Raw genomic sequence first — 18,338 nt, forward strand, 5'->3', positions numbered from 1 at the left:
TGGAAGGGACCTCAAGGATTATCAAGTTCCAACACCCCCACCTCAGGCAGGGCTACCAACCTCCACCTTTAATACTCAACCAGGCTGCCCAGGGCTCCATCCAACCTGGCCTTGAACACCTGCAGGAACAGGGCATCCAGAGGAAGGTTATATCTAACCAATCTGGTGGCCTCCGTGTATCATCCCAGCCCTTCCACCCCGCACCTTCTTGGACATTAGGAAAAGGCTGAACGTTAAGATAAACTTGTCCCCAAGGGTGGTGCAAGCTGTCACAGGAGGCATCCAAGAAACACATGGATGTGATGCTGAGGGACACGGGTTAGTGGGTGTCAGTTGAGCCAACCTTAATGATTCTGACTCTCACATGTCACACAGAGCTCTGATCTTCATACACTTACACCTGCCACACGTGGAGCATCCCTCCCACCTCACACATACACCTTGACCCCATTCATCCCACTGCAAAGCACACCCATCTCCCCTTCCCCCACATCACGCTGTGCCCATCTCCGATCCCCGCCGGTTCCCCACGCACCGCCCCTATCCCCGTTCCTCTCCCACACACCGACCCCATTCCCCGCCGCTCACCATCCAACGACACGAACTGCCCCACAGCGGAGGAACCGCCTCCGCTGTTCTCCACGAACTGCACCTCGGACACGATGATGTTGTCTTCCAGCACCGAGCCGCAGCCCGTGCACACCGCATCCCCGCGAGCAGCGTCTACCTCGATCTCCGAGCAGCCGCACGCGGCGCACACCCGCCCGCCCGGCATCGTGCCCCGCTGTCCCGATCCCGGTCCCGGTCCCAGCCGCACACCCGGCCGCCTCCCGGCACGGCCCGGCCCGGCCTCAGCGCAGGCCTCGCTCGCCGGGACCGGCACGGGGAGGAGCGCGGTGACGGCCGGCCCCAGCAGCTCTCGCGAGACGTGGCCGCTCCCTCCCGTTGATGGCGGGGCGGTCTGTGAGGTGGTTACATCCCCACAGCGCTCAGTCAGTGTCCCGGTTTGTCCCCACAACCCCTTGTCACCACAACAAGGAGCCCGACCCATCCAATTGACTCTCACATGGAGCTTTGCAGGTTCTGGGCTTCTGTGAAAGAAAAAGAGCAATATCACCAATATTGCTATAGACACAGTCTGGCTCCCTTCTTACTTTCTTCTGTTCTGAGGTGGATCTGTGAAAATATGAACTTTAGGTTTCCACAGATTCTTCTTTTGGAGTTTTCATCCTCATCCCAAAATTATTGGTTGGTTGATTGTTATCAGCCTTTCCTGGGAGTCCCAGGCAAGTTTGGAGCTTTCCATTCTGAATGTGAACAGCAGAGGGCTCTAGGTAGAGCATCACATCCCGCAAAGAAAAGGAAACCTTATCTGACGTAATACTGAATAATGATTTGAGTTTTAATCTTCGTCTTCTCATAAGGTGAGGTTAGTTCTGATGAAAGGTGATGTGCTCCCAGTCCTGAAAACTAAGATCCTCTGCATCTTGCTCACGAAAGCACACAATGTTTCAGACATTTCTGTATTGGTATCTACCAGCCTGAAGCCGTGATTGAGCACCTGGTGGGAAGGTAGGGCCAACCCAGGGCAGCTCAGGTGTATGCAGTGTACCTGAGTGACCAGAAGGGATGAAGCCAGGATCCAGCCCTTCCCAGACCTCATTTAAGGGTTAGCAGTGGAGGTGAGGGCCTCTTATTTTCACTCACACGTGCAAAAGAAAACCAACCAAACAAGTAGTGATCAGGATGTCTGTTAGCCCAGACTGACCCGTTTCCTTCCTGCTGTGTCTTCAGGAACCCCAAATATAACCTACTCATGGGTGTGCATGTTTGGCATTCATTTGCTGGGGTTCCAAAGAGAGGAACTCTCTCATTTGCTTTTTCTACTGTACAACAGACTGCAAACAGGCTGTACAGAACTGGGCTGGAGTGTGAGGGAATCAAATTCTGCTCACTAATGTTGAACAGCACAGCAGGGACTATGCTGGAGCAAGGTGATGACACATCACTGTGCTTCTGCAAGGGATGGGTCTCCTTCTATAAATACACTGATACGAAGCAGATGCCTAATATCAGATGACAGAAAACCAGTAGGCTGTGCCTTTTCATCACAGCTGAACCTTCTGTGCGCTGAGCAGCCCATCACTCCCACATGTGGGAAATATTTGCAGTCCAAGTACGAGCCATGGATGCGATCAGCTGCTGTGAGCATGTAAGAATCCTCATCCCTCTGGGATCTCAGCTGTGTTCATTTATCTTAAAGGAAGGGCTCAGAGCCTGGCTGGAATCTCACAAGGAGTTGGCTGTGCCTGTAGCAAAGGAGGCAAAATACAAGCAGAGGAAACCTTTGGTACATAGATTCCTCGGAGCTTGGAATTTGGTAGAGGGGGGAACAAACAATTAACCTTATACGGTGATAGCGATAGCAGCTGCTGGAGGCGTCTTTTTCTGCCTGTGCCCGTCCAAATGCATTCAGCTGTACTAGAGATGGACACGAGAGGGCACCCGAGGAAAACGAAATGGCAGAGGAGCTGTAAGCTTCTCACAAGCAAGGCTGATTTTCCATCTGGTTTCCTTTTTTTGTCGTTATTTTTGTCCACGCCTTTTCTAATTATTTCCTGACGCTGTTTTCTCGATATTCATCAGTAAAGGATACATTAAAAAAACGCTTAAAAAAAGAAGCAACTTTGGGAAAACCATTTCGAGAAGGGAAGTTTGTGGCGTTTGTTAAATCACGTGGCAAAGCGGTTTAGCGAGCAATTGCACTTATCTCTGTGCAATCACATCTTTGCTGCTCAGAGGCAGCACTTTGCAGCTGAGCCTTGATTCCTTGGTAAATGGCAGAGAAACCACATGGCTGTCACAGTTCCCTTCGCAGTGTGTCAGCCTTATACAGTTCTTAGCCCCTGATGAGAAACCTCAAATATTACAGCTTGGAAAATCCACTGAGAAATTAGCAGAGGGAAAGTTCACAGGTACTGAGTACAAAGGTCCAGAAGCAACAACCCCCAACACACACACACATACACTACTTGAAGAGGTGCAGCTGATAAGCGAGTGCTTTCAGGAAGGATGCACATAAAGCAAGGTAAAAACAATTGCATCCTCATAGCGAGCTGCAACTTCATCAGCTGAAGATTAATAAGCACTAGGAGACATTCTGTCTGTATGTTGACTCAAGTTTTTTAATGTGTGTGCACATTTAAATTCTAAATGCTGTTTGCACTGCAGCATCCGGTGGTTTAGGGGTTGTCACAGCTTACTTGGGTAGCAAGTGGAAAAAAAAAAAGCTTAAAAACAGCTCAAACATTTCGTCTTCTGCTCTAACAAGTGGTGAATAATTGCCCCCTTCTCACCTTCTTATACTACTTCTCTGAACGAGTGGTCCAGCAGTGGAATGGGCTGCCCAGGGAGGTGCTGGAGTCACTGACACTAGAGGTGTTCAAGGAGCATTGGATGTTGTGTTGAGGGACATGGTTTAGTGGGAGCTATTGGTGATGGGTGGGTGGTTGGACTGGATGATCTTGTGGGTCTTTTCCAACCTTGGTGATTCTGTGATTCTTCACATTGGTCAGGATTTAATAATTCTCTTTTACAGCTTCTGTGTATCAGGAGAATTTCACAAGAGCAACTCTTTCTCCAGACAAGGGCAATGTTAACACCCAGCAGGGATACTGCTCAATTATAAACTTTCAGACATACAATGATGCAATGATAAAAATCAGTTCAGGGCAGTCATTGAAGAGAAAACCCTATTCAGGGAAGTATTGATTATATTCTGCACTACATAACTGGAGGCTGCCGTCATGTTAGGATGCAAGTATAGAATATCTCTCCTGTGAAACTCCACTGGATGGCAGCTCTTGCATTCTGCAACCTGCTTGTTCAGATGTTCACAAAGTCATCGCTCACCACCAGAGAACGCTGCCTACGTAAGAAGCTTCCACTGTATCTAGAAATCGATCTGAAATGCCTGCCTATAACTGCCATATCTATGTGTGTGCACAAGGAGTGCATATTTTGCTGCAAATACATTTTCTACAGAGCCTGAAAGCAAGGCTTTCACTCAGTGTTATTATCCCTGTGGAAGGGAAAGAAATGGGGACATTACACCAAATGGATTCACACATTATAGTGCAAGAAGAAGCCAGGTGTCTTATTGATTATTTCCATGTTTCCCAAACTTAGAATTACAAGCCACAAGTTCATACTAGAGAGTGGGAAACTGCAGAAGTGCATCAGAAAATCAAGATGAATTTCATTTCATTATGAAGAGTGAATTTGGAGGAGTAATTACACAGAACTGGACTGGCTGCTTAGCATTAAGATAAATTCAATGCTGTCAAAATTGCAGTTTAAAAACTATGCCTGTAAAGTGCCTGAGATAGCGATGATCCTTAATAAATGATAGCTAGTAAGTGATAAATAGGATTATAAGGAAAAATAGCCTGTTATACAGGGTTCAGCTAGCTACATTAGAGCTGATGTTAAAAATCCTGCTGTCACTGGATGATATGAGCAGTCCAACCTCTATTGGTCTTTCACAGGTAGAAGTCTGCCACGATCTAAATGGCAGTGCTGGCAACAAAGAAGATGTCAGTCAATTGATATTTCAGACCACAAAACACCCGTGTTTCAACAGAGTCTCAAAGGTGTATGTTTATGTGTGGTAACCTCACAACTCCTTTGGCTATCAAGGGACCCCTTCATAGGATACACACAAAGAGGGAGCACTGCTACAGTCACACACAGCCTCTGCTGCTGCCAGGGCAAGGAACACAACATCCTCTTTCCAACAGCCCAGTGGCATCAGGAAAAGGCATAAGATAGCAAGCAGCTGGAATAAATGCTAGCTGGCCCATGGATCGGGGCATTTCTCTCCTGTTTGGTCACAAAAAACAACCAAGAATTCTCCTTTCACTGTGTCACTGCCTGCTTTTCTGAGCAATTCCCATTACCTCAGATACGCCACACTTAACCCAGTGCCAAAGAAAGCCTCAGTTGGTACTATGGGTCGTTGCCCACCGTCTGAAGCAATGAGTGGGTTCAATAAAAACGACACCAGTCTTTAGAGAAGCCACTCCATAATCCTTTCCTATCTCCAGAGAATTTTCAAGAATTTGGCAGATTTCCCAGCTTGAATGAGCTGAATAAATGAGATGACCTCACATTTTCTTTCTCAAAGGGCAGCATAAAAAAATGTTTGGGTTAAATCAGACGATTTCATACCAATCGTTTGAGTCAGCCCCTGGAATAAATAAATCAATACAATCTTATATGTATATGGATGTATTTTGATGCAAAGTTATCAAAAAGGAATATTTACAAAGAAAAAAAGAAAGGGAAAAAAACTGCCACAATTATCAAAGTGAAGCATTTCTCATTGTTTTTGGTCTCGATTCTGTTGCATTGCAAGCCATCAGTCTGAGTAGGGGACAAAAGTGGGAACCAGCACCTCTATGGAAGGAACCACTGGTTCATGCCTTAGCCGTGTCTGGGGTTTCTTTTTGGTATATTAAAATGGAGAATCTGGTAGAACAATAAGCCAACAAGATCTGGAGCCTTTGGCTTGCCCTTCCATTGCGGGTGCTTCCATCAGTCAACTCACACCAAGATTATAAGAAACCTGACCTTAGAGTTTACAGTCTGGAGCCCAAATTGAACAGACCAGTCAGCAGATGATGTATTCCACTGAACAATGAGGTCTTCAGTCCCTTTTTGAACTACTGTTCTTCACGTGAATTATATTTGTACCATATTGCTGAGATTTACACAAAACCATTATTTGTTAAACATGTACAGCAGACAATGTTACCAATAATGCGTGCTGTTAGTAAAGCTTGCTTATTAATAACAGCATGAGAAGCATTTCAGTGTGGCCTTTGCATGTTCAATCCCACACCCATCTGCACGAAGCATTTCAGAAAATGCTAACTTTAATTAGTACATGATTTCCTTTGGAATGGAAAATTCCATACATTTTTCACCCATGACATGTAAAGTCCCTTCTGAAAGGAGTTTCATATATAACATGAGTAGAAAAGATGTCCAAAATAGAATTAAATTACAGTGTTGGCATTTCTACCATATCCTGTCTTCCCCTTCATAGTCTATCCCATGCTCAACAGTAACAGTTGAACTTTCTTCCTAATAAAGCTTTAGAGCTACTTCCATGACTTCTCACCCCTGCTACAGAAATACTATCCAGATGACCAAAGATTTTGTAATCAAACAAGCTGCAACAAACATCCAGCTGAAACAGCAATTCATCAGGCACGGAGCAAAAACAAACTATTTTTGTGGCACATAAAATCATGAAGAGCCTTTCCCAATATATACTGTGACTAATAATCATCAGCCCACAGAGCAACGACATCTTAGCCACTCCTCCTATGGTCACCTTTCACTTGCAACACCGCCCGTCTAAAACAGTATAAGAAATAGCAGTTTTAAAGTGAGATATTATCAGCTTTGCCAGACAGAACCAGGTTGGGAAAGATCAAAAAGAAAAAGAATTCCAATCATAGTTGAAGGAATAAATGAGCAGGTAAGAAACATTCTCATTTAATAGGTACACGCATCCTGCTACAATTTTTTTCCCCCTGAATAATTAAACTGTAAGGTTGTTGTGGTGTCTTGTTTTTGTTTGTCTGTTTGTTTCTTTTCCAAAGAGTAAATCCCACAATTAACTTAGGAGAACAGCGAAAATGAATAAATGAATGAGCAATATCCTCACAAAGAGTTTGAATTGAGAATCACAGCACAAATGGAAGGCCCTTCTTCCTGGCCGCTCTCCTGAGCCATGATCCATGGGATAATTTCCTCCTCCCTGTGAGGTCCCATAGAGAAACCCAGGCTCAGGAGGTACCACCTTGCTCCATGCAGTTCCACAGAGCAGCTGGTTTGTAAGTTTCAGCCTGTTGTTTGCCACAGGACTGTGACCCATATCACACAGAATCACAGAATGACCCGGGTTGGAAGGGACCTCAAGGATCATGTAGTTCCAACCCCCCTGCCTGGCAGGGCCACCAAACATACACCTTTACTAGATCAGGTTGCCCAGGGCCCCGTCCAACCTGGTCTTGAACACCTCCAAGGACCCATCAAAGCTTCCACCCATCCACAATCCTGCTGTTTTGGTTCTTCCCTATCACCTAATCCCACCTAGCTGACACTTCTTTTAGGGTGCAAAAGGGACTGTGTTATCTCTCCTCCAGCAAAGGTTCCTGAGAGATCCAAATGACAAAAACTAGCCAGTTCTGAAGGACACCATTACGTCACTTCTCACCATGTTAGCAGATGTAGCATCCTCCAACTGTGGAGACTTGGGCAAATTTCATCAGAATAGGAAACTTAATATAAACAAATTGCTTCTCCTGGGCTCTCCCAGCCCAGCAGGCCAGAACAAGTAAATATTTTCTACCTCAGCATTCCAGCAACTATTAGAAATACCCACAGAGGTTTCAATCATGCTTACTAATTAAAAGCAGGGAAGAGAGTTTCAAGTATTTTGCTAATCAAGAGGTGGTAAAAGAATATGACTGTCCTCAGAGGCAAGGTCTGGCATGATAACCAGTGTTTTCCATGACACATACTAGAAAGCACAGAAACTCAATCAGCAAGATGATTGCCTTGCTTTAAGATTCAATACTTCAACAAATGACTCACTGATATGTGCTTCAGATATTCCTACACTAAAACTAGAGTAGAAGTCATATATGTAAAATCAACCGTTGCCCCATAAGCTGACCATGATGGCTTTTTTTCTCCAAAACTGAATTAGAGAATGTCTGGTATGTTTGAACTGATGTAAGAAGTCTGGATACTGTATTCACAATTCCGATTCATCGGCAGATAAATGTTATATGAATGTGCTTGTCTCAGTGTTGATTTCAATAATTAAGGACAATTCAGCAATGAAAACAACTTTGCTGGTTAATTAGCTGAAGAAGCCAGAAGTGTATGCTTCCATCACTTTAGGAAAGAGAATGGATGGTTTTGTCAGACAGCATCTGAACACAATGATAACAAGCTCATGTCAGAAATCATTATATATGAAAGAAAAGTCATTAGTACATGCAAGGATGAGCATAGGGGAGATCCATAATGGGTGCTCTAATGCCTAAGATAAGGGTATGGAAGTCAGAAAACTGCTTGTAATTGAGGGTTTGGACACAGACTTTCCTTATGGCCTTGGGCTACCTGACATACATTGCCCAAGTTCTCTAGCTATGAAAGGGAGATATGAATACTCTCAAAGTCCCTTATACTTTGTTTGGCACTCCTGGATTGTTACACAGGGACACAGACCAAGAGGTAGATTTCTTTCACCATGAAGAAAGGAAAGGATAAGGCAGAAGAAGCCATTCAAAAATGAATGTGACCTGGTACAAGAAGCAAGCAAAACACGGCTTCCATAGAATCATATCACAGAATAATAGATAGGGTTGGAAGGGACTTTAAAGATCACCCAGTTTCAATGCCCAGGACACGGACACTGTTGGTTTTCTGGGCTGCAAGCACACATTGCCAGTTCACTTTGAGCTCTCATCAATCAGCTCCTCCAAGACCTTCTCCTCAGGACTGCTCTCAATCCATTCTCCATTCACCCTATATTCATCCTTGGGATTGCCACTAAGGACATCATCAAAGTTGGCTTTTCTCACTTCAAATCAGCGCTACATCGACTTGCACCCATGAAACAGCTGGCTCAGAAACCAAAATAGCTCATTAGTCAAGAGCATATCCCAAGGCTTGAATCATTTTTAGCAAAGGAAAGGGGCTCAGCGTCAGTGAGTTTGACAGGGGACACAGGAAGGGTAACTGACCTTTACAGAGAATGCCAGCACAGGGAATGAAGGCTTAATCCTCAAAATGCCCTGAGCTATTGCTTGTGTCAGTGCCAGGAAACTTGTGTCCCTCTCAGCAGGCAGACACTTACCAACAGAGAGTGCAGGTCCAGATGCTGTGTGTGCCCTGGTTATTGCATAATGTTATCAAATAGGATTATACATTTTATTACATGCCCTGGGGGGAAAAAGAGGGGGAAAAAAAGCTTACAATTCTCACAGGACGGCTCATTTCTTTGGTGTAAGTATTCAATAATGAACTAATGTTGAATCTACTATTGTCCTGTATCATCCCTTTCCCAAAGAGAGTAAAACAACAGCTGGGTGCGGTTACTTCCCTTTTGCCAAAGCAGAACTCCATCACTGGAGCACAGATTGAGTAAACTGAGGAGATTGCTAAGCATGGGGTGCCTTGGGAAGTAACAATCCAAAGCACAGCACTAACCTTTACCTTGTAAGGATGAGGAGCTCCTGTCACTCACTGATCTCCAAGTTTCCTCTAAACCAACCTGATTCCTTGTAAACAATGTTAATTATCTCAGCGAAACCACAAAGCCTTTATTGGAATGCCTTTGTGCCTCTTGGCCTATGAGTTCTGTTCTCTCTTTTCCAAGAGTTCCTGACATCCCTGACTCACTGCCGATGTCACTGGATGGCCAGCCACTGAGGGGGAACAGCTTCTACTGTCTGCTCACTGCTACAAATACCATCACATTAAGAATTATTGTCGTTGCAGAGGGTGCTATGGTTGTGTGAGTATAAATAGGCACAGCGCTACTAAAAGATGCTCAAGGATAAATAGCATAGGTACTGGATTTTGAATGACCATGGAGATGTGGCACTGAGAGGCACAGTAAATGGGCACGGTGGGATGGGCTGATGGTTGGAGAAGATGGTTTTAGAGGTCTTTTCCAACCTTAATGACTCTATGACTTTATGGTTGGTGCAAATGAACTAAAAGATACAAAAGGGTGATCTCAGAGTAGCAGGAGCATAGCAGAAAGATACAGGCTGAAGTGAGTCACTTATTTTGCCTGAATGTACCTCACCACGGTGCTTGGGAAGTGAGGGGACAGAAGGATGAGACAGGTCCAAAACACTCATGTTTTGTTGCACTGAGTGCACTGAGAGCCAGGAGTCTGTTCTGCAGACTGGGCCAATTAAATACCTATTTAATCCTGGACTTAATGGGTACTGAAAGAGTCACAATCCTGCCATGTGACTCCATTGATACGAATTCATCAGGGACAGGCTTGGATTGGGTGATACCTTGGACCAGAATGTGTCATCACAGAAGAACATTCTGTCAAAACATATTCTAGTCACAGCAAGCACAAATTAACACAGGGATCAAACCCTGTTTGGAAATCAACTCTTAGAACTGCACCAAAACCTTAATGCAGATCCGCTCTCAGCAAGTTTTCTTGTGTTTCCATGGTCACACAACTTCTGCTGAAAGACTGAGGTTGGGACTTCCATCAGCCAGTAATTCAGGTGCAACATCATGGACTGCTCAAAGAAATGACAGAAAAATGTCAATTTAATTACTAATAAGCACAAACAACTTACCCTGTTTGAAATGTAGTTCTTACTGCAGAGTTAAGCTTTGTTCTTTTAGGACTTTGCTCCCCAAGATTTCACCATCCATGGAGAGAGGCTCCAGGACACTGTGGCTCCTCCTGGCCGGGCACCAAAGGTCAGAGTGTCTCACTTGTAGACATGCAGGCCTGGAAAAACTGCTTCCAACCAGAGGATTCAATAGCCCAAAAGGCAGCCCTTCTGAAATAGCATCGAAATAAAGAACGACAAAAGGGCCAAAAGACTGATTAAACCTAAATTAGTCTAAATTAAACCTGAAATACTTTGGGTAGCTTTTGTGTAGGAGTGAACCTGCTGAACCAGCAGCTGTGTAACATCACCTGAAGCAGGAGCTGCTCAGGAACAAAGCAAAAGCATTGCAAGAAACTGAGGCCTTTGTAGGGTCTGTTTCAGTGTGCAATGGACCAGAGCTCCCAGGTCAGGTAACAGGAGCTGTGAAGATGCAGCAGTGTGTGTGCCAGCCCACCCTAGCAACAGATTATTTGCCCAGGGTGCTTACAGACATCATGTCTGCTGGTGATGAACCCCCTGGCAAGGCCTTCCCTGCACTCTGTGCTGCTATTGTAACTGCTGCCAGCTGGGTAAAACACGAACACATCAGCTCCCAGCTGCCACAGTTGCTCAAATGGATGTCAGCTCTGACTCAGACAGGGCTCAGGCTACCCAGGGCTCTTGGACAGAGAGCTGTTAGGGACTCTTGAAGACTTCAGAGAGTGTGACACCAATACCCTGAGCACTGGGAGGATCTGGACTACCTACCGGAATGCCTACAGCACACCTACAGGGTGACAGGTTAGAATGGAGCAGCAGAGAGCACTGTTTAAGTGCTACTCATCCTCCTGGCCCACTGTCAGAGACCTTCCTATTGCCTGCATCCCCTGTACCACCACTATTACCTTCTCTTCTATACATTCATGGCCCATGGTCTCGTTCAAGGGCTGGGCGGCATTTGGGCCACGCTACATTCAGTGTTGCACATTTTAAGGCATATGCATCTCATTTCCAGGGGACTTTAAGATTATATCCAGACATCTACTAAGAATCACAGAAAGATGTAGGTTGGAAATTGCATTTGCTGGGCTCTCATGTAATCTTCTGCTCAAGGAATGAACAGATTTCTCAGGGCCCTCTCTAGCTGAGTTCTGAGTTCCTCTAAGGGCAGAAACTGAACACATCTTTAGGCAACTTGCTCCACTGCTTGAGAACCCTCACTACAAAGGATTTTCTTCCTTATATCTATCTGAACCACCTCCCGTTCGGTCCCATGGATCTGTATATATCCATTTTATCCAAGTCACCCCAACTTGATCATCTCCTACTGCAGGCAGTATCTTTATCTTCCAAACTCTGCCAATTGACACAACCAGAAACGGACTACAACAGTAAAAACTGAGGCAAACAAAACACTGAGAACCTTTGACTTTTCCACGATGTTCACCCAGCTCACCTGCCCCATTCAGTAGTGGATCCACATCTTCTTGGTTTTCCTACCACTGCTAACACACCCATAGAAACCTTTCCTGTTGTTTTTCACATCATTTCCAGCAGCATCATTTCCATATCAAGACATTGTCCCTAATCCATGCAGGAAATGTGAACTGCTCGTGCCCTACTGTTTCCTGCCCAGCAGACGTCACGTTGGTTAATATCTCCTGTAAACGTCAAGACTTGAAACACTGACTCTTATTTCATGTTTCTAGAGGCTGCATCTGTTCTGTCACAGTGCTTCAGGGCCAAGAGCTCTTACAGCTTCTGAGTACAAAGGACAAAGGGTAGGTCAATCCCCTGCCCATCCAGGTCTGCAATACCACGTCTCCCAGTCCAATCAATAGAGAGATCTGGGCACTGTCTTAAGATGACCTGCTACAAACACCTAAATTAGATGCTGCAGCTCCTTCTCTTGATGATTACACTGAAAAAAAATGCTAATGGCAACCTCTGGGCAAGTCCTCAAACCACAATACCTATATAGCACAGTAAAAACACGTCATATAGCACAGTAAAAACATACTATGCCAGGTTCAGTAGAAGGAATAACTATCCTTTATAACATAGTAAAGACAGATGAACAATGGAAGCCCTCTCCCAGAGGTCTAGTTTCCACAACAAGACTTTGCAAACTCAGAGGCTGCTGTACTTGCTGAGACACCGTCGTAGCTGCTGTGCTTGTGTTGGCTTGGTACAGGAGGGAGAAAGGTAAGGAGCATCACAGAGGGAACCCTTTTAAAGCCAGACCTTGTTGGGACCAGCAGCCTTAGGAATGTGTGTACAGAAACGATTTATGATTGTTTCTACTGTATTCAAGGAAAAAAAGACTATTGGTTGTTTTGTAAATAATGACACCAAGAAATACATTGCATTAATATTACTCTATCTCTTCCAAATAGAAGGGCTGTAACAGATGACAGGATAATTACAGCCTGTTCTTTCAAGCTTTCTCACATGAAGATGAGCCAGAGTAAGAATATCTCCACATTCTGTGAATTGCAGTTTGTTTTATTTTTGCTGCAAACTGTAAAATTCTCACCACCAACATTCTGATGTAGCCTGAGCCACAAGAGCCATAACTGGTGTGTGATACTTCCAATGTGGTTTGCTTGCAAGGTGAAGGTTTTAGTCCCATCCGGTGCAGGAACACATGCCAACACCATTTGGAAGCTTTGCTTAAGAAAATCCAGACTGACAGCTTCAAATCATTGCCTGGTTCAGTTTCCAGTCTCACCACTGTTCTCTTTCCCCCAGCTCACCTGGAGGTAAAAAGGCATCACAAGCATCACACCCATCCCCAGGTGAGGAGCAACCAAGGTGATGGTGTCAGCTCTCTGTACAAAGGAGCTGCTTTTCCTCCTGGGCTGGCTGGTTGGTAGGCGCAGCTTGGCTTTGAGAGGGAGATGAGCAGCAGAACAAACAGGAGCAATGAGGAGCTCTGTCAAGGATTCCTGAACCTTTTGTCTGACTGAGAGGGCAAAGGAGATGAAGTAAAATGGTGGGACCCCAGGCAGAGGAGGGACACGGGCAGGATCATGAGACAAGATGGTGCCTTTCACCAGTGCAGCATCTGTTAAGTCCCCGCTTGGCTGGGAGCAACAGAAAGCCACATTATCAAATGTAGCATATGGAAGCGTTATTCTCCTATGCAGCAAATTTAACAGCATGAATGCATTTATGAATTCACATAAAAATGGACAAAACCTGTTATTTGCTGATGAAGTGCTGCTTTTGGCCTGTCTTTCTTGCAGAGGAAAACAAGCAGGCTCAGATTGCTTTTCCCTGTATATCAGACACCAGCCGCTAACAGAGCAAGACAAACCAACGGGACCACAAAGAACTTGCAAGTGCTCCAGGCCCTGCTACATTGGCTTGGATTGCTGAGTCCTGTAGCACTCACTGCTGCTGTGAGTACTGCCTTCATGGGTTACTACTGAACCCCTCCAGAACACAATTAGAACAGATGGAGCCTACATTGCTTCTTTCCATACCTCGGCTACACAAAATGGTCACCCCACATCTCGGTGGATCTCCCTGCTGTAATGCCATCTCACTCCCAAGCACAAGGCCTGAAACCTCTCAGGGCAGGGTTTCCTTCATTAATCATCAGGCAGACTTTTTTTTTCCCCGTTTCTTTTTCCATCTCTCAGTTGCAGTTTCCTGCCAACTTTCTTCTTGGTGTGAATTTCTACAACAGAGCAATATAACTTCTGAAAATAGACACGTACACTGGAAAGCCTGACACACCCTATATGGAGCAGAACCAGAACCCAAAGCCAATCAAGACACCGGGCAATGCTAGCAGCATTCGATTAAAGTTCAGAGCAAATCAGCCCTAAGAGAAGAAAGTAAATGGGAACTCAATAAATGCTCTTGTACAGAACCCCCGGCTCTTTTCATCACTTGGGGGGTGTTAGAATTTGTATTGTTTATGGTAAACCCAGTTGGACAAGTCATTCTGATACAGCTGGTGTGCTCAGAGTCACTTTACAAAAAGAAATACCTGGAAATGGCCAATCTGCCGTGACTTCCTGATAATTAAACTGCATGCAAAGCCTATGGGAATAGAAGCCAGTAGTCGCATGATACACTTCTGAGCTCTGCCTGTCATTAACAAGGGTGGGTTTCCCAGAGTGAAATTCTCCCGGGCCAAATAACAGGAGACCGATAAATAAAGCTTGTCAACTGCCCTTTCTGACTCACTCTCTCCTGCTGGAAGGATGACTCACTGTCATGTGTGAAAGGCTGCCGGGCCTTGCTTACATGCTTAAACAGGTATGGGGTGTCTGTGTTAGACATCCGTTGCCTCAGAAGAAGCAGACGCTCAGCCCTGAGAAGGTAACCCTGGAAAGGGCTCTGCTGACTAAAGGACCTGAACTTCAAAGTATTTCTCAATCCTTTCTAGAAAGTTCAAGGCTGTTGTTACATGGCCCAAAGCCATCACTGAGGACTTGGCTTACTATCACAGTATCTTAAAAGCAGAACGCAAAAGGACCGTCGGGTTTCACTCAGAGCGTGCCATACAGCATGAAACAGATGCATACCAAGCCAAGGCCTCCTAAAACAGAAACTGAAAGGTTTATCCCAACACCAAGAGAAGGAAGCTGTGAAGTAGCCTCCCTTAGCTTCACCTACTGGCCAACATCTTGCTGCATCATTCAGTAGAGAAACCATGTTGCTGCAGGGCAGTGATAGCACAATTGCCACTTGCATGTCCAGCCAGGCATGTACCATCCAAAGGAGCAGCTTGAGCTGCCTGGAGAGACGCAGTTGCATATGCTGTTGCCCAACCAGACTCCCAGGAAACCTGCAACCAAAGCACCATTTGAAGGTCTTGCCACCATTCTTAAGATCATAAGAGAACTAACCTGTCTGCCCAATATGAACGCAAATGTAAACCTTGGAAATGTTAATTCTCAGTAAAGACTGCACCACTTCACATCATGTATATGAAGATTCCTCTTTGCTGTACTGTTTTCACAGTGAGTCATAAATTAGGCTACCAAATTAGGCTTCAAAATATTAGAACTAAATGAGAGGCGATGGAAATAAAAAAAGGAGTGAGCAATATATCAAAGATTCAAGATTAAGTTCCTTTAAGAGGACAGTTTAAGGAACTTTTAGGCCATAGTAAGTCATGTCTCCTGGTTACTTTGCTAATCCTTCAGAAAAAGAAGGCTGTCATTAAAATCAATAATCACATTCATCTGCAGGTGTCAAAGCACTTCCCAAAATAAGTCAGTAGAATAATTTCTTAGAAACAGTTAAGGTAAAAGAGGAATAGTCAGTGACAGAACTAGGAATTACAGTCCAGGTCTTCAGTCACCCATGCAAATACTTATGTGTTAAACTACCCCACCTCTGATAAATGATTTTGGCTTTTTAAGCTGTAATTTCAAGATTATTTACTTAGCAATACGAAACCATGCCATGCAACTTCTGCTAGTTGTTCTGGTCACTATCGCCTTCTGCCATTGCTTTTGAGAATACAGTGTTCTCTCTACTGCCTTTCTGGGGGCCACACAGAGCTGATAAACTCGGATCTTTTGTCAGGACACAGGACTCCTTAGTTTCTCTTGTTCATCTCTTTGTTCTTGATCTTGGTCTTGTTCTTCCTCTTCTGTTGCCTCATCAGACTGGATCAAAAAGGACTTTAGCTCACTACAGGGAGCTCCAATGATGCCCACCCTGTTAGAAAACATGGTGTTAATGCATTTGACATGATGAAGCAGAGGAAAACAGGAGAAAGAGAGAACAACTTGCAGTGTTTCCCGATGAAAACCAGCAAAGAATGTTGCCTCCTTTAGCTGGACTGTGAATAACACATTCTGCAGAGATTATCTTCTCTGCTCCAGGGACAAAGAACCACATATACACACAGCACCTCACACATCATGTCGTGTTTCTGCCTGGAGTGTGCAGGCACACAATACAGAATATGTATGTTGTCCAAGTCAAACTTAGCACTGGCTCAAAAGGTTGGCCCCGTTGCACATCAATTACTCTGCAGAAATTATACACGCAAGACTCTCAGCAGGCACCCAGGTTAGAAAGCATTCACAAAGCAATTACATGTGCATCTGTAGCAAACTTCATTTTTGGGGAAATATTGGATTCACAAATCTTATGTTGTAGATTGGTGGTGTAGGGAATCTGCTTTGGCAGAGGGGTTGGACTCAATGATCTCTAGAGGTCCCTTCCAACCCCTACAGTTCTGTGATTGTCTGAAGATTCTGTGTATATGGTGTGTTCTTTGGGTTGCCAGGAAGTCTGGAAGATCCAGAAAATAAAGGCAGCTCACAAATAGATGGAGGGAAAAGCAGAATTCCTCTTATATGACACAATCAGGATTGAATTTTGTTTTTATCTTAAGCATTAGAAAAAGCTTTCCCAATAATACTTTCCGGCTAACAAAGCAGTAGAGTAGACAGTAGTTGCTTTAGTCAGTTAACAAAGAGTACCTCGCCTGCAAGTTTCAGGCTCACTGCAGCCTGTTCCCATAGGCAAATTCCCAGCCACAGAATCATAGAGTTGTCCAATGGTCCCTCTCTCAAAGAGGAAGGCTGAGCTGTCTGGCAGCCTTCTCTAATAGCACTACCAAATCTATCCATGTCAGGAAATATCCCTTACTTGGTAGAGAGCAGTTCTGAGAAGTCTGGCAGGCAGTCACATGAGCAGGGCTGGGGGCCTTTGCCCCGACAGTAATGGCTCTGGGAGCGGTATTGAGCAATCTCCTTCGGTAAGGGCAGCAGGGTGCTGAGCACAGGTGAGTGCTGGTGAAGCATGCTGTTGATGGATGGATGCTTGGCACGGACTTGTCTTGAAAGAAAACAAACACAGATGTTATCTTAGTGCATTCGGACAGGGAAGGTTACCTAAGGGCTCATCAGTATGTCAAACGCGTACCTCTGAGGTGGTGAACTCACTGCATTTGTATCAGTAGTCTGGTCATCTGTATTCTGCAAAGAAATATGGTTCCTGTCTCTGAAGGCGAGATTGAACAGGTCCGAACAAAGGAGCCTGCCGATTTCTTCCCGGATCACTTGGAAGTGCTTCCGTCTGAACACGAGCCAAGTCAAGTAGCTGCAGAAGTTGTAGAAGCCCTAAATTGAAAACACGGATCCCATTTTCACTGGGAAAAGGTTCAGAACCTCACCACGTCCCACTGTGCAGGTTGGCATGACTCCACTACAAGCCAGCAACTAGTCTGACATCAAACTTTACCAGTGAAGATCTGAAAGCACTGGTTTCTTGAAAGGTACAGAGAGAAATGAGGCTAGAAACACAACTAGATCAGAAGGATCTCACCTTGCTGAATCTGACCAGTTTAGCTTAGATTTGCTGCTAGGAACTGAGGATCACCATCCAGTTTCCTTCAATAATCAATGGAAAGAGACTGTTGGGATGAGTCATGCTGTGGGGGTTCTAATCACTCTCATTTGTCCCAAGAGGCAACAGATCATTCCTGGCCAAGCTTCTCCTTGTGCACATGGCTGTCAGAGTAGCCTGAGGGTTTAGGCTGATAAGACAGCTATTGTTTGGGCAACTGGAATTAGACAAGATGATTCCCACCCCAAATGACAGCATTTTGATCACAGAAAATATTACTAACAAATATGAACTCATTGCATCTTACCTTCATGTATCTGCTTGCTGATTAAATAAGAATATCTAGGTTATCGCACCATTTTAACACTCGTGATCCCTGGCACCAGCTGAATCAACACCCAGAAAATCAAACCTGAGGTTCCTGAAAAGATGGTATCACTGGAACTACAGTGATTAGAATTAGTCCTTAATAATAATCCTTAGAATTCAATCCACTGTCCTCCTCTTTGAAGGAAAGTCTCCACAGTTTGAGAAGTATAATTTGAGCCCTGGTGTTTTATATTAACTTATCAA

The 18,338-nt window shown here is 44.7% G+C and overlaps 2 protein-coding genes across 5 annotated transcripts in view; both read right to left on the reverse strand.

The window, feature by feature from the left end:
• BRF1 (BRF1 general transcription factor IIIB subunit) overlaps nucleotides 1-937 on the reverse strand; it is a 155,119-nt gene extending 154,182 nt beyond the window's left edge. For 2 of the 4 annotated variants that reach the window (XR_014946165.1, XM_085547800.1), the window contains exon 1: nucleotides 589-937. Coding sequence is in view for 3 of the 4 variants with exons in the window: in XM_085547800.1 (XP_085403926.1) it covers nucleotides 589-775 (187 nt within the window). In the remaining variant the exon portion in view is untranslated. The remainder of the gene's footprint in view (nucleotides 1-588) is intronic. The other 2 variants (XM_015865581.3, XM_085547799.1) reach the window with 1 other exon arrangement.
• A 4,339-nt stretch (nucleotides 938-5,276) lies between these two features.
• Nucleotides 5,277-18,338, reverse strand: part of PPP1R36 (protein phosphatase 1 regulatory subunit 36) — a 34,262-nt gene continuing 21,200 nt past the window's right edge. Inside the window, 4 exon segments of the mRNA XM_015865706.3 lie at nucleotides 5,277-16,000; nucleotides 16,003-16,124; nucleotides 17,067-17,255; nucleotides 17,343-17,539. Coding sequence (XP_015721192.2) covers nucleotides 15,879-16,000; nucleotides 16,003-16,124; nucleotides 17,067-17,255; nucleotides 17,343-17,539 — 630 coding nt within the window. The 3' untranslated portion in view covers nucleotides 5,277-15,878.

Source organism: Coturnix japonica, chromosome 5 (genome assembly GCF_054131305.1).
Source record: "Coturnix japonica strain WE chromosome 5, WE-NBRP24, whole genome shotgun sequence".
NCBI classification, from domain to species: domain Eukaryota; kingdom Metazoa; phylum Chordata; class Aves; order Galliformes; family Phasianidae; genus Coturnix; species Coturnix japonica.